This window comes from Fringilla coelebs (assembly GCF_963513975.1).
Source record: "Fringilla coelebs genome assembly, chromosome: 7".
In the NCBI taxonomy this organism is placed as follows: domain Eukaryota; kingdom Metazoa; phylum Chordata; class Aves; order Passeriformes; family Fringillidae; genus Fringilla; species Fringilla coelebs.
The window spans coordinates 35,216,474-35,233,200 of NC_140035.1; the positions used below are offsets into that span (position 1 = coordinate 35,216,474).

The 16,727-nt window shown below is 42.1% G+C and overlaps 1 protein-coding gene across 1 annotated transcript in view; it reads left to right on the plus strand.

Moving 5' to 3' along the window:
- The window catches only part of SPAG16 (sperm associated antigen 16), a gene marked incomplete at its 5' end in the record, with an annotated part of 363,040 nt that overhangs the window by 209,326 nt on the left and 136,987 nt on the right, over positions 1-16,727 (plus strand). The window contains one exon of the mRNA XM_084209553.1: positions 3,075-3,201. Within this exon, the coding sequence (XP_084065679.1) occupies positions 3,075-3,201 (127 nt within the window). The remainder of the gene's footprint in view (positions 1-3,074; positions 3,202-16,727) is intronic.

The window sequence follows — 16,727 nt, forward strand, 5'->3', positions numbered from 1 at the left end:
AAAGAACATCTAGATAAATTGTTGCCCTTTCCAACCAGAAGATAGCTGGTACAAGACAATCTTGCTGAAATTATGTCTCAGCTGGACAGAAAGATGAATTTATTTTATGTAGCATTGGGGAAAGGTTCTCAGAAATATTCAGTCAGTCCGTTATCAGAGTGGTAAATGAGATCTCGAGAGCCAGAGCTCATCAGAGTGCAGTGATAGGGAAGTGGGAAGGAGAGAGGCTGCATCAGGGCTGGGTGTTTGTGTTCCTGATGGAAAAGTGCAAATCATTTCCTTCCCTTCTGCTGCTGTCATGGTCCATCACATCATCAGTCCATTTTCACCTTGCTAAGGGATTCTGAATAGGCCTTCCTGCTTTGGCACCTAATTAATCTCTCACAAGCCTGTTCTTGCAGCCCGTCTGCCTGGAACGGTCCAGATCTTACATCAGTGCCTGACAGACAAAATATCTTTTTTTCCTTTAACTGCCTCCCTTTTCCTGTGTTCTTTCACCCCAAGCCCAGTCAAGCAGGTTGAAGGTATTATTCTTCACCAGCATTTGAGGAGGGCATGGACACACCTTGTTATTACAGGAAAATATCCCCTTTCTTCTAGTGGAGCTACTCTCACACTGTGGTATGGAAAGCTGTGTTTTAAAACATGCAAAGTGCCCACAAAAAAAATGCAGCAGGATTTTCCTTGTCAGAAACTGTTCAGCAGCTCAGAGCCTTTACATTGGAACATGGAAGCTAAAAAAGATTGGGAACCTTTAAAAAATGGCATTCCTAGGCACAAATAAAAGTGTGAGATCTGAGAAGGAAAAGGCATATTTGTGGTGTAAAACATTGCCATGAGACTGGGAGACAAAAGAATTATTTTACTGAAGTTATTTTACTGTCGTATATCAAGTGATCATGAATATCAGATACCTTGTGCACTGAGTTCTAACAGCCAAGCACTTTATGTCTAGTTTAAAATGAGTCCTTGTGACAAAATAATACATGTAGTCCATATAACAGATAACACTGGGTGGTATAATGTATTATCTATAATAGAAAAACATAGATTCTGTAAAATGATACCAGTAGAATCTAATATTTCTTTGAAATCTATTTCCTGGATAATATTTCTCCTCAGAAGCTACTTATTTCCCTTCTGCTCTGCTTTTGTGGGGACAGGCTTGGTGTTCAGCACAGGATATCATTCCAGAATGGCAAATGGAGAAGCACTAAACAGGTCTGAGGAGTCCCTGGGTCGGATCAGTGCTCAGGGCAGTGTCCATCCCAACCTTGCAGCTCTCCTGGCCTGCCCCTCACTGCAGACACTGATCTCCTGTGCTGGTGGTACAGAATTGGCAAGAGCTCTGAAAGCCTTCTGGGGACACACAGGCAGGGAAAAAAAAAGGCAGAAAAATCACATCTTTAATTCCCCCCTGCTGACAGCTTCCTTAATAAATATTGTAAGAAATTCCTCTGTTAAGAGCCACCTAGTAATCTAATTTGCAAGCCCCAGTGATATATTCAGCAGCCAGCTCCAGGGAGGTGTGTTTCTACTGTCAGAATCACATGAGCAGGGAATAAAATTCTGAGCTCTTGCTGAAAGCTGCAGTAATTTATGATGAGTTGTTGGCTTTTATTTTTTCATACTATTTTTGACTCAGCTGAGCAAAGAGGATAGAACTGCTACTGAGTTTACATTGATTAGTTTTTTCTACAGTATGCTCCCCTACCTGTGTGTTTTCACAGGATATAACAATACAAATACTGCACATTTAAGTTTGACATATATCTGAAGAAATCATGGAGTGATGGCCTTGTTTAATACTGAATGTTGGATTCTGGATTATTTCAATCATCCCCTTCTTGACACACTCTAGAAGGAGCTAAGCCTTTGCCAGTCTGCTGAGTTTAAGTAATCCCAGATTTGTCTGTCACCTGCTGTGTTGTCTGGATGGGGCATCCTTGGGCTCTTCCTTCTCTTCTCCTCAGCTCCAGTTTAAGGAATTTCTGCTCTGGTGTGTACCCAGAAGGCAAAGCAAAACCCAAAAAGCTTTCATGGGATTGCAGCTGTACAGCCAAGCTCAGGCTGTTGGTGAGAGAATTGATTCTCCAGAGCAGTGTCACCATGGTTGTGTCCAGTTTCCTACAATGGGCAAGGCTTCCTCTCTGGAGTTCCATCGGTATCAGGTCCATCCCCTCAGCTGAGAAGGACCAACAGTGTTGTCCTAGAAATGAACTCATTCAAAGAAAACAAAGCAAAGAGGTGAGAAAGGCAGCCCAAAAGCTCTAGGGTGTTACTCCTCAGCTGCTCAGCTGGGAGAAGGTGAAGTGCCTGAGTGTCTTCAGCCTTGAAAGAACTTTCAGAACCACTTCACAGGTAATTCCATCTGAGCTGTTAGTTCATGATGAACGCCTTATTTCTTGGGGGGGCACCTCTGTTCCCTCACCTCTGCTTTAAGAACTTGGAGCTTCCAATGGCCACTGGAGTGGTTCATCCCTAGCCAGAGACCTCTCCTTCAGGGAAAAGGGGTTTTGGATGTCCACAGGGACAGGACTTTCCCCGCAGTAAAGAGCTCCCAGGCACCACTTGCTTTCTCTAAGCCTTTGTGCAGACCTTGAGAGGAAAACCAGGTTGCCAGCACTCGCTGGCTTTCTTCAGGGTGCACGTGGGCACAGTCCAATAGATCTGTCAGACCCTTTGAAGAAAAGGAATTTCATGTCTCTCTCCTACCTTTTCATCCACATTCCCTTTTAGTTCTGCATCAACAAGGTTTTTTGAGGATCCGCCCAGGGAACACAAAGTGGTGCTTTCATTGTTCCTCCTTTAGGATTCAGTCTTTTAAAACCCACTTCTCATTTCTTTATGCCTCCCTGCTCCAGCCTTCCTTACTGGGAAGCAAACACCAATGGGTTGGGGTTTGTAACTGTCTCTGTAGTGCAGTGCTGGGGTGAGGAATCGCTGTCAGTGTTCATTTTTCCAGAGAGTAGCTGGGGAGATGCACAAAATGTGTTCTTCATTCCCCTAAAGCTGTCTATTGTTCATATTACCCTGAGTGGAGGGTGTTGCATTCCTGTTAATTTCTCTTGCAGTGAGAGGTGCAGATACACCCTGCGTGGCCACAAGGACTCAGTCAACAGCATCGAGTTCCTGCCCTTCTCGAGCACTGTTGTCACCAGCTCTGCTGACAAGACCTTGTCTCTCTGGGATGTCAGAAAGGTAGGCAGGCTTTGCCTTGGTCTTTCCTGAATTCAGGATTTAGTGATCTGTGTGACGTGAGAAAAATAAAACCCTGTGTGAAATCAAAATAGAAAGTGAGGGTGATCTGCCAGTAAAAATATTCACTAATCCACTTGTTATTTTCTGACCAAAAATGTCACCATGTAACACTTCCTCTAGAAGGAATCTGCCTCCCCTCTTCCTGAGCTCTGCTGATTCCTCATGGAACATGCATTATTTTCTCCATATTACATCACTGCAGGTAATGAAAGAAACTCTGCATCTCTTCCTTGGTTCTTCTCTACCTTCTTCCTTTGGAATAGGTAAAAATGGATTGAGTACACTCGAGAGTGTATTTGTCCCTGCTATTTGCAAACCAAATATGCAAATCCTGTTCAAGTAGAACATGAGAACAAGGCAAAAGGAATTTTTTTCCTCTTTGATTAGAAAATCTAATAATGATTGCTGTTCCTGTGGTATGGAGCAACTTTTGAAGTTCTCAAATTAATTCTTCACTTGATGTTACAGCCACTCTGCATTTCTCAGACAGTGTAAAGGTACAAGATTCCAGCCTCAAATGGAGAAGGTTGTATTCATGGAAGGGATTTGAGAGGAAACAGGCAGAGCTGTTGCTGTGGATTAAATGGTGTTGTCATCAGAGCTATACAAACACAGGGTAGGAAAAACTGCCATGGAAATGACATTGGAATACTTGAGATGATCATTAGGCAATTTCTATTTATGGATTATAGAAACAGACTGAATAGAAGGGCATTTAATAATAATAATAATAATCCTGGTCAGCAAGCACAATGAGTTAAAATGAAACTAGTCAAGACTCATTATTCCTAAATGCATTGGTTTGTAGGAATATTTGATATCCAAATATGAATAATTCAAAAAGAGGAAAAAATTATTGCAATACAAACAAAAGTGAAATGCTTAATGGAAAAAATAGATTTCTGCTTTGTTTTGTTTTCAATAAATCCTGCAAGGAACTTTATCTTGCAAATATCTCAGTAATCTCCTGCTCATAGCAAATTAACAGAGTCATCAAGGAGTTTTCCTTTGACAAACATAAGGAAAAAGCCTCTATATTTGCTCACCAATATTGTTTTTCAGCTTTGGGTAATTTTGCTATAACAGGAAAGAGCTTTTTTGAAAAGAAAACGTTGTATATGGCATTTTGTCGTGTATTTATGCTGTTGAATTTTTTCCATGTCCAGTGGGAAATGTTGCATGGTTTGGGATAAATGCTCACAGTGAAACCTCACTTGAGGTGGTGAAATCTCTGTCAAGATGCCACCTCCCTCTAAATGCTGAATGATATTAAATGTTCCCTCCAGAAAGAAGATGAGTTATTTTGTCCCATTAATTGGGAATAGAGTATTTTCTCATCTCTGTGAGATCAATTAGCATTAAGGAGTACATTTAAGATACTTTTAATGAAACATGAAAACCACGCTCGGGTTTGTTTTCTCATAAATCAGATTCCTATTGCTAATCACATCTTGCTCTTCCATCATGAAGTGCAGTCAGCTCTTTATTATTAAAGATAATGGATACAGAGAGCTGTAAGTCAGAGCAGTGTAAGTTGAATGGACAATGAGCTGTGGATTTGGGGCAGGGTAGAACATAAATCCTTGTCATTACTAAGGTAGAACTCTAATGCAGCCTGCAGACTTTGGAAATGCAGGGTGTTACTTTTCTTCTTTTTTTTTTTTTTTTCTGCATAACAAAGTAAGATCCATCCAGTGGTTTAAAAAAATCTTCATCACATTGACTCTTATTTTAAACCTAAGGGCTGTGTTGCCTATAGGAAAGTGAGAACAGAGAGAGATGGATTGCACTTGTGGCTCTTTCCAAACACTGAGGGAGAATTACAGCTTTGGTGTTGGGTTTGGGCAGGAACCACACTTGTGCTGTGCCAGACACACAGTAGATCAGATGTGGAGACCCAGGCTGCAGTTCTCTGGTGGGAATTTCTTGCCAGTGAAGCTGATGGCTCTGGTGCCAAGATAAGCTGCAGAATTTATTCCTCTTGGTGCCAGTTTCATAGAAAGACAAGAGTGTTCTGGCTTTTCACCAGAACAATTCCTCGCTGACACATCAGGGAAAGCATCTCCACTCATGAATTGCTAAGTGTGTCCAGTGATGAATGTGAGAAATGCAGAAGAGCCCCTGACCCCCTGAGTCCAAGTTCCCCTGCCTGGGTTAATTCCTGCTATGATGAGGGACCTGCCACTCCTCTGCATCTCCCGCTGCTTCAGGAGCCACTTCTTGGGACTGCTCACATTCATCTCGACACCATTTGAGCCAAGCTTGAACCTCTGCTCTTTTTTCAGACAGATGAGATACCAAATATTTATACACTTAAATAATTAAATAGAAGGGAAGAAAAAACCACACATTTTTCATTCTACATGTTGGAAACTTATTGATTTAGTAACTATCTCGTGTGCTTTCTGATTTTTGAAATGTCAGATTTTATAACTGGATATTTCATTTTTGAAAACATTGTGGAGAGACTGTCATTTAAAAGGCAGCTTTCAGTAGTAATGCCCTGAAGAATGTATCCAATGAGGATTTGGGAAGAATTCTGTGTGTCTGTAGCAGGAGAGGCCCATTTACGTCAGTGACACTGTTCTTGGGAACAAAGTTCAGCACACACAGAGCTCTGTAAAAAGTCACTCTCATACAATGCTCTATTTCTATTCCAATTTTTGAAATAACAAGCATTTGAGCTACTGTTTGATAATTCGTGTCCATTTTGGTCTCTACTGCTCACTGGTACTCAAGTTTAATATTTTAGTTATCCAGGATATATTTCTTTATGCAGTGCAGCTCAGTGATTTAAGATGAGACCTGGTTTTTCTGCATTCTGTTTGCAGAAGATTGCTGCATAACACAAATGAAAGGATCCCATTCCCACCTGACTATCAAACTAATACCTCTGATGTTCAGGGAGGAAGACATCAAAGATGTCAACTTTTTTCTATTTGGGTCAAAGATGACTTGAGGAGGGCATCATGACCAGGTGCCAGTTCTGGCTCTGCACATCAAATTGTGTCCTTGTCAGTAATTTGTGGGCTGAACAGCAGAACCAAAAGTTAGAAGCTGCAAGGTAGTGTGGTCCTTGAATAATGCAGGCACCAATCTCATAGGAAAAAGGAAAAAAAAACAGAATGAAAATGCCTAAAAATCCTGTCTGGACAGCAGCAAGAAGCTCCCAGTGAAAACCCAGCTCTGGCCATTTTTCCTCCTCAGAGACTCCTGCAGTTTCCCCTTCTGGGAATGCAGGCAGAGCCTCCTGTTGGGCTCCTGCAGGGATATCTGTGCATGGCTGTGGAGAAAGTGGATCTCCCAGCCCCTGGGAATGGTTCCTGAGTTGGTGCAGGGCAGGCTGGGGCTCTGGGGCTGCACCACACCCAGAAGAATTCATTAGGAAGGGAATAGTCAGGGCAAAGAGCAAGAGGCTGCTGGGGGATTCTGGAGGGTGATATTCTGTCTTCAAATGTGGCCTTGGATAAAATAGGTTCTTAGACACAGCCCTTTTTAGAGCAGTAGTTAATAAATTGCAGCTTCTATGCTTCTGCTTATCATGGTGTGCTAATGGCTCTTGAACATGGGCTGAGTTTGATTGAGTTCCCACAGTTGGATCTGTGTAAACAGCAGGGAAACCCAACTGAATGTCCCACCTGGGAGGGCAAGCAGCAGCACTCAGCAACCCCAGCCCCAGGGTCTGAGCAGTGCCACAATCCAGGCCCTGCCTGCTCTGTTCTTCCTTGGCTTTGCCCCACAGAGGTGCCAGAATGATCCATCTGAGCATCCAGAGAAACAGCAGAGTGAACCCCAAGAATCTGGGGGTGCTCATTTGCATTTTTCCTTTGGAAAAGGGCTCTGGCTGAAGGCACGTGGGTCGTTTGAGGACAGTGGCCATTTCTAAGTGCTTTTCACTCTGTGTCCTACCAGAGAATAAATAAAGCCGTGCACAGGGCAGCTTCTGAGCTGTTGGCTGAGGTTTCCAGCTGTGCTGCAGCATTTTAATGATGAGCACTTGGCTGCCTGTGTGTTTCATATGGATGTAGAATAATTACAAGGATGCTGATCTAAGCTGCAGCCTTGCAATTTTCTCCTTCACAATACTGCCCATCCTCTCCCACTCCCATCCTCTCCCTCTGCCTTTGACAGTCTTGCTGTGGTTCCTGTTGCAGCTCAAAGCTGGTTAACTTCTGGTTAAACTGGGAAATTCTTCCAAACTTATAATTTCCTTAGATAACCTTTTAAATTTATTTTCTTGTAATTAAATTATCTTTTAGACCACTTACTTTCCAGTGTTTATCACTATTTAGTAATTTCTAGATTAGTAATTCCCTTACATATCCTATTGTAGTTTTTTATTCCAGTGAAATATAAATTAGTTTGTAGACGTTTTGCTTTTCCATATGGATTTTGTCAGAACATTTTTGCCAGTAGACTTAAAGCACATGGGAACACCCAGATCTTTTCAGGGATTCTGCCTATCTGTGGTGGGGGGGTTCTTTGCCTGTGTCCCTTTGGAATGGTCATTCACAAGGCAAATTCAGGAAAAGTTAATTTAAGGATCAAGTGTATGAGAGAAGCATTAAGCAGGCAAAAGGGAGTGATTTTGAAAAGCAGTCTGGTTGTCTTTAGAATTTTTAGCCTATTTCAGTTGATTTATCCCCAAGTAAACACCTTAGACACAAAATTATCAGTCAGAATCTCCTCAGAGTATTGGATTTGTCAGTTTTATTTGAACCCTTTTGAACTCCTGAGGAATGAATTCATGAGCTGAGTGGATAGACAGGATGGGTCATTTAAAAAACCTTTGACAGGCAGTTTAAGGTCCAAATCAATCCTCTTCAAAAGTAGGTCAAAGATTGAAGTTGTCAGTATTGGAGACAAAGAGCTCTTCCATGCAAACTCCAAATCTCCAAGTGCAACTGAATTATGCTGCTGTAAATAAGGGATGTGCAAGGATAAGTCCAGTTCCTGGCAAGAAGTGTAACAAATTCTGTGTTCCTCATCCTGTGCATTTGTAAATAATGGGTTCATATTTTAAAACTCCGTGTCTTCACATGAAAAGGAATTTGTCACAGTGAAATATGAAATCAAGAACAAATAGTTATGAATACGGATTATGTTTTCTCCCAGAAGTAATATCACAAAAGACAAAAGTAAAACTTGAAAAGGTTTATGTTAAATCTGTTTGGGATGCTTTCCTAGAGACTTGGTGCCAATTTTTTAAAAACCAGGAGCATGGCTGAGGAAAAAAGTCAAGATTTCTTTCTAATAATGAAAAACGATTGAGGGAAAAAAAGCTTGATTTGGTCAATGTAGTTCTTAAAAATGCTCCGTTTTGCCTTTTTTTTTAAAAAACAACTTCAGTGAAAAAGGCAGATTGCAATAAAATATTTCAAATAATGAACATATAAGTGCAACTTGGATCAGTTGACCCAGATGTAAGCAAGAAAATATCCAATATTCTTGTTTTGCCGTGGCGTTTTTTTTTCCCTTTTGAGAGGCAGGAAAACCAATGCCCTTGAACTGTGTGTGGCTGCTGTCCCCAGGGTCCCCCCCACACTGGAACTATGTCTTTCCCTTGGACCTGTTCCTTCTTTGTCTTTTCTTCCAAATCAAACCATTCAATCAACAGTTTAACAAACTGTATAATCAGCTGATCCCACAGGCTTTTCCCTCTGTTAAACTAGGTTTAAACCAGACTAAACCTTTTAGAATCAGACAGGTTGTTCTGCAGAGCTCAACAGTTGGTCTTAAAGGTCCTTTCCAAGCAAAGTGATTCCATGATTCTAAAGCTCCAGGTGAATTAGTGGCCCTTAAAAGGTTAGAATTGTTTTATTAAGCTGTTCCTGTTCACTGATATGCCCAGTCCTGTCCAGTGGATGTCTGAGTCCTGTTGCCAGTGGGAATTCAGCCCATTAATGAATTGTCTTCCTCTGTCTTTTCCCCAAAACACAGAAAAGCTACATTTTTAATTTCAAAGGGAAGTCTTTGAGAGGACAAGATAATTCTGTGTGTTAAAGCTTAAATCTCCAGCTTGAGTTTGCAATTCATGTGAAATGTATAAATGGCAATGAAGTTAGATTAAAGGAACCCTTTCCATCATGATAGTCACAGTCATTTAAGGTGCTGCTGGAGAATCACAGAACCTGCTGAGCTGGAGGGACCCACAAGGACCATCCAGTCCAGCTCCTGGCCCTGCACAGCACCATCCCCAGCAATCCCTCTCTGTCCCTGAAGCATTGTCCAAACGCTCCTTGAGCTCTGGCAGCCCTGAGGCTGTGACCAATCTCTGGTGAGCCAGTTCCAAGAGCCCCAGGATCCTCTGCAGCTCGATGCTTTCCTTCCTGTGCAGTCATGGTTTCCCCAGAGGCTCTGCAGGAGTTTCCTCCAAAGTCTGCACCCTCCAGAGCAGGCTTCTTGCAGTGCAGCCCAGCCTGGCTTTGGCTTACCGGTGTCTTGGAGCAAGTGTTGGCTCCTTCTCACAGCCCTGCCTTTCCCAGGGTGGGAGCAGCCCTGTGATCCATCCCTAGCGAGGTGTGGCAGTGCCTGTCCTGGAATCCCTGTTTGCTGCCCTGCTCCTAAAGCTCCCAGCACGTGGATTGTCTCCATTGCTGCAGCCCTGCAGGGCTCAGTGCCTTCTAGCAAAGCTTGTGCTCATCCCTGTGCTGCTTTCCCCTGCCCAGGATGGGTGATGGGTGGTGGGAGCTGCTGCTGGCCAAGGCAGCGTGCAGTGATGGAGCCCTGTGATCCCCAGCTCTGTCCTCACAAACAAGGGACACCTCAGGCCCTGCAATTCCCACTGCACTTGTAGCTCCCTGCACTGCTGGGCTGCAAACTTGCAAGGGCAGGCAAAGAGAGGCAGTGGAGGGAAGGGGGTATTAATTCACCACCCATTGAGGCAGATTTCGTCTGTTGTCACTTGCTGCTTGTCTTTGGATATTAGTATCAATTAGAGAGCTATAAATAGAAAAATGTAACATATTGGAAGTCTGGCCATGGGTTTCAGTAAACACTGTGTGGCTCCTGGCAAGGGGTCTGTGGAGCATGGGGTGAAATGAAAATGAGGGAAATGCAGGTTGTGCTCCTGCCTGGGCAGAGTGAAGATTGACCTGAATGTGAACTTCTTACCAGCTGCCTGTGTCCATCCATAAGGTGTGGGATGAGTTTGATTTCTATGCAGCCAATGTCACTTTGAAACAAAATGGGAGTCAAGTTCTTTCAAAGGCTTTGGGAAAGGCCTGGCTGCAGAATAACATTTGCATTGACTTCTTGGTCCTAAAACTCTAATTAAATTATTGATTATGAAGCTGGCTGCTTTCTTAATAGTTCCTAATGTAACAATTAAACCAAAGTAAGTAATTAAAAATGAAAAGATTGGTCCACAAGTACAATCTTCAAAAGGTCATTTTCAACTTAATTGCTTTTTTGAAACAGGCAGGAATAAAACAAATGAGTCATTAGCAAAAAAGCAATTTGGTGTGTGCATGTGTGTAATAATGTGTCTACCAGATGACCACTGACCACACAATACCTTAATTAATTTAAAATAATGACTAAATTTACTTAGTTGATATTATATTAACACGTCTCTTCCAGACCAGGCCTCTGGTGTGTGAAGTGCAGTACAGGAGACACAAAACTGTAGCATGTTTCTACTCTGGACAGCTGAGAGCCCAGAGCAGAAGCCAGAAACTTCAGCCAAAGAGCAGAAAATTTCACTGGAACTATTATGTTATTGTTTAATGTCATAAACAATGCTTTGTACTACACTGAGCATTTATTTTGTTAATTATTATTTTTTAATAGGCATGAGCAGTAAGGGTTTATAGATGCCAGTCAGATTGGTCCATGGATTTTTACAGGTGGGGAAGGTGGCAGGGAGGGGAGCACAAAGGTGTTTGCCAGAAACATTTCCAAAAGACCACTTAACACTGTTGGATAGTGATTGTTGTGCTGGCTGCAGATGGATTCTGCTTCAATGCATCTGCTCCTAACCAAATCCTCTTCTGGATGAGGCAGTGGTGGAGGGGGAAAGGGAGGGAATTCCTGTGCACTTCAGGTTGTGAGAGAACTAGATAAATCTGTTGGTCTGTGAAGTTAAATGCCATGGTGACAGTGGCTACACATTCTCAAAGAGATCTATTAAAACTCAAACTCCAAACCTCACAAATCAATTTCCTTTCTTCTAACAATAACGTGGAGTAATAAATTTTCAATGATTAGGTTTTCAGTTTGGTTAAAACTGAACCAAAATATTGGTGATGACTTGATGTGTTTGTATAGATTACTCCCTTTGAACTGCTTGTGGATACATTTATTCCCAGTCTGGCTCCCTACAACCACAGGGAATGGCTGCTTTAGGCTTCAGGTGCTTTTTATAAGAGCAACCAGATACTGCCTCGGAAATTGTTTGAACTGAGAAGCAGGCAGACCTTTGGGATGACTTCAGCTATTTCAGACCTTGTAAGGTATTTGCATAAAAATATTTTCTTGTTGTTTCAAGAAAGCTTAAGTAGTCAACTTTATCATGTGCAGAATAGCTGAGGGCCCTGGTTTTGCAGGAAAAGCTGTAGGCTGCCAAAATGATTTTGGGTAGAGCACCCCATGGAGCTCTGATGGATGGTGAAGGTTTGCAGTGGGAATTCACACTTCAAACGTTGCCCAAAGGATGGAATTTTGGTGGTGCATATTTAATGTATGGGAGCTGTCAGGCACTCAGAGGTGTGGAACAGTTCTGTGCTCTGACACCCTGAAGGCAGCAGCATGGGGAGGTGTTGTTCACATGCTGTAGTCCCAGGCCAAAATGCAGCCCTGTGATTACAGCTGAATTCCTCTGCCACATTTAGAAGCGTGATTAGAAGTTGAGGATGTTTTGTGTTAAGAGGCAGTGGGGCTGCTCTATTGCAATAGATATGGAGCTTAGGAGGTGGTTCTTGCCTTCTCACAGCCCCAGGGATTTGCATGTGAGTGGTAGGCACATCACCATATCCCTTCAGCTCTCTTGCATCTCCCCTTTCACCCCTGGGCTGCAGGCTTGGCCATTGTGGCCACATTTCTCTTCACAGAGAAAAGCAAGGCACAGCTTCCCAAGGATTTTCTGGGGTTCACATTCTCTGAACCTCAGAAAAAACAGTTCTAATCTCATTTACTGCCCCTGTGTTTTGGAACAGGTGGAATGCATTGTGGAAGATTGTTTACCTGAAGGCAATTGGCAGTTGGATTCTGGTGTGAGTGTTTTGATTCATTGACCAACTGAGACCAACTGAATCCATGTGTGTGTGTGTGTTGGGACTGTGAGCTGATAGTCACAAGATTCTGGGCAGTTGAGTTAGGTTGAATGCTTGTGCAGTTTCAGTTTAGATGTAGTGTAATATAGAATAATATAGTATAATAAAGTAATTAATTAGTCTTCTGATATCATGGAATCAGATGCATCATTCCTCCCAGACATCGGGGTTGCCCTGCTGTTTACAATAAGGCATGAGCACATCAAAAAGTGAGAGTCCTGCCCTGTCAGTGTTCTGTACTAACAACCTACAGGTCACAGAATATGCTGAGTTGGAAGGGACCTGCAAGGGGCATTAAAGTGTTTCAACTGATATTCTAAAATACCACATATTCAGTTCTCTCTTGCTGGGATCTTTTTCTCCACTCGTGTTTTTAGGTTGTTCACTAGAAAGGATTGGTTTGATGCAGATGAGAGACAGAGCTGATTGCTAAAATGGTGGAGGTGGGATGAAGAATATGGCAGACATCCCAAGAAGGAGCTTCAGGTGTTGAACAGTGTCACTGTGGATTGGCAGACATTGGCATGGGCTGCTGGAGAGGAGACCCAACAAGGAGCATTTGTGTTGTACAGTTGTATTTAAAGGTGCTCCAGAAGACAATCCTGCTGGGATTTCACATCACCCATATAATTGGGAGCCCATGTCCATTTGCTGCCTTGCAGATGAGGTGGTGTCATGGCACTGGAATTGTGAGATTGTCAGAACCAGAAGTGACTCTGCGGAGAGCTGTCCTTTCTGGTATCCTGAGCTGAGTGTCCCTCACTCAGCAGCAGGGAATCCACTGCTAATTGCATGGGAAATTTATGTGAGGCAGTGGAAAGACATCTGTCTCCATCACTGGGCCCATCTGGAATTTCCCACCAAGGAGACAGTGTTCAGTCAGAGGTGTGACTTGCTGTGTCATTGCAGTTGACAGCCAGGTTTTCTTGCACTGTGACATTTACCAGGCTCCTCAGCTGATGACAGACTTGTCCTCTGAGTGCCCTGGGATTGCTCACAGAATTTCCTTTGCCTGTTTTCTCCTCCTGTATATCCTGGCATCTCCTTCATTTTCATGGAATAATTAGACATACCTCAAAGACACACATTTATCAAGGCAGTCAGCATGCAATTGCTGATCCCTGCCATAAATCCAGTGTCTCACACCATCCCATGACAAATCCAACTGTGAGTGCACTAATCCCCTCATAAATGTTGTGTTTGGATGTTTTGTGTCCTGCTTTCCTGGCAGGCTGAGGTCTGGGAGCTTCTTTTCAGGAGAGCAGTCCCAAAGCCCCTCTTGATTGTGGGGTGATTTCAGACCTGGAGCAGAAAAACCATCTTCAGCAGCAGCAGCAGCATTGTCTCTCAAGTTCAGATTTCTGGCAGTGGTTCACTGTGGCACTACCACAATTAATTGTTTAGGACTCAAAGTGTCCTGGCACCAACACAGGAGGAATGAGGCACTGCCAAAAAGGTGCCACCAGTTGATCCCCTGGGAACTGGCTGTTTCCACTCTGCTCTGTGTGGTTTTCAGGACAGAAAGGATTTACCAGTAAAGATTGGGCTTACAGTTTATTTAGCTTCTCATTTTCTCTAAAAATAAATATGTGATTATGGCTTTCCTGTTTTCTCTCTTCTGTGGCTCAAGCCCAGCTTCTCTGCCTCCAAGGGGGTTTGAGGCCAGTGTTTTGCAAATGATAGTATGTTACATGCCAGTCTCTTACTCAGCTGACTGTTTCTTTCCTCTCAGAAAACATTTTATAGAGAAGCAATAATCTTTCAGAAATGAGACATCACACTCAGATTGGAAGCTGGTAGGCAAGAAGCAGAATTCAGCAATTCAGTGACATTTGGTGACAAACCTTTGCCTGTGATCTTCCCATGCTGGTGACAATGGTCCAGCATCAATGGCCCAATTCTGCACTTGGAACAAATACAGGAAAGGAGGTTACTCAGTGCTGCAGATTGAAACAACTGTGCCAAGGCCTTCTTTTGATTTGAATCTTACCTGGTTTGTATGACATTCATGCAAAAGCAAAAAGTTATGGAATTGCAGGAGTGATCAGGACCTGTGCCAAAGCTGTCCCTCTTCCCAGCTCCATCCAGTGGTGCCATGCAGCTGGTTTTACTGGCTGAGATGAAAAGTTGAGTTTGCAACTCACTGCATTAGGAAATGCAGGTAGAATTTATTTGACCCAGTTAAAGTGCAAATTAGTGTCAGTTGTATTTGTATGAGTGTAATTGGAGTTTAGAAAAAGGTTCTTAGGAAATGGGATTGGTAATGCAAGATACTGTGAGAGGAAAAAAGTTAAGTAGTTTTATTCTGGGAGAAAATATGTAACATGTTTGAATAATTTTCGTTTAGGGGCTGATTTTTTTTGTGAAATTGTCTCCCTCTAAAACCTTTCTTTTCCTAATCTAGAAAAAGGAGTTTGCAAGTATGACTATGAACTTGCAGAATATTCTTTTTTCTTTTCTTAAAAATCCAAAAAGTACTCTTTTTCTGGAGGAAAATGCACATATTGCTTTTAATTTAGACCCTGGTGTTTCCAGTGGAGTGTGACTTGCTGTACAGGAGAGTTAAACAGCTGCCACACACCTGCAAAATGTGTGTCTTCAAGGATGGGCCTGCACACCTTTTCTGGATCTATTTTTCTACCCCAGAAACACTTATGAGTAGTCAAGAGCAAATTTTTGTTCAGAATCTAAAACAATGAAGACATTCCTTGGCACTGATGATAACTGAGAAGGCAGTAAATTGTGTGTACTGCTGTAATGTTCAAAATTGGGCTGGGTTTGTGGTGACAGCCCCCATCTGCTGTCTGACTTACCACTTTTGAGAGTTTGGTTATTAAACAAATTAATGGAGCAATTTACATTTCTTACTCACTCAGCATTAGCAAGTGGATTGCATTCCCTAATTAGCATGTAAGGAAATGGATAATAAAGCTTTTCCCAAAAAATATGCATTGCCAGTTCTCACACCTTACTCCAAATTTTCTCATTTTTTAACCTGCCAAAATGAAATATATGTCTGCTGGGGGTAAGAAAAAAGTAATTCTTTCTTCTTTAACTTCCTCTTAATTAACTTTTAATGTATGCTGTTACTCAGGGATCATTCCTTAATACTAAATGTGTCTGAAACAGAAAAGACAGATTTAAATGATTTAGATAAACATCTGCTGAACACCGGGGCATAAAATTACAGATTCAGAAAAACAGTGGCTTTCTGCCAGCATTCACAACCAAAAAAAAAAAGCCACAAAAAATTGTTTTCCATTTCTGTAAATCTTCTTCCCTTGTGTATATGAGCTTAGAGGAAATGATCAATTCTTTAGGTACAGGTAACATGGATTGCAAATGGTGCTTATATTATATATATATATAAAATACAAACTTCCTCAATAGCACCAAATTGCTCTATAAGCATCACCAAAGTAGCAGAGAATTTGATAGAGGACATCTTATCTTTCTGGTATAAAAGTCAATGCCTTGACTTGTTCTGGGGCAGAACTCTTTTCCTTAATTTAAGACCAGGAAAGGAAAGAGTTCCATAGTTTCTGCCTACCTGACTGTATAAAGTTAATCCATACTGGTGTTAAATAACTGTTTAGATAAATTGGTTCTGTCTTTAGCAATTTAGAACAATCTTCATAAGTAATGTGCAGTGAGAGGGTATTAAAATAATTGCCTGATATTTATTTTCAGCAATATTCAACTTCAGAAATGGCATCATAAAAAGAAATATTTCATGGCAATTTCAAGATTTCCAATAGTTGAATCAATACAGTAAACACAGTATAGTTTTCCAAATAATTACAGAGGCTAAGGATATGTTAGAGACCTAAACACAAAATCACTCTTAACATGATTAGAATATTATCTGATGGAAGAGGATTTAATCATAAAACCTGATTGATCCAATTATTTCTGTGGAAACATCTTTATTTTGCAGGCTCCTCTCACATGCTGGGTAGCATCCCAGTGGGAATTTTCTCTGTGCCCAGGGGGGAGCAGGGAGGGCTCAGTGCAGATGCCCAGGAAGGATTTCTGAGGTGGGCAGAGTTCAGAGCTCAGGGTGTGCAGTGCCTGGCAAAGGAGCTGCTCTGCTGCCCAGGGATGTCTGACTGGAGCTGGTTCTGCCAACAATTTCATCCTAGAATAGATGGAGAAATAGCACTTGGATCCTATACCTTGTATCAGGATGTGTGG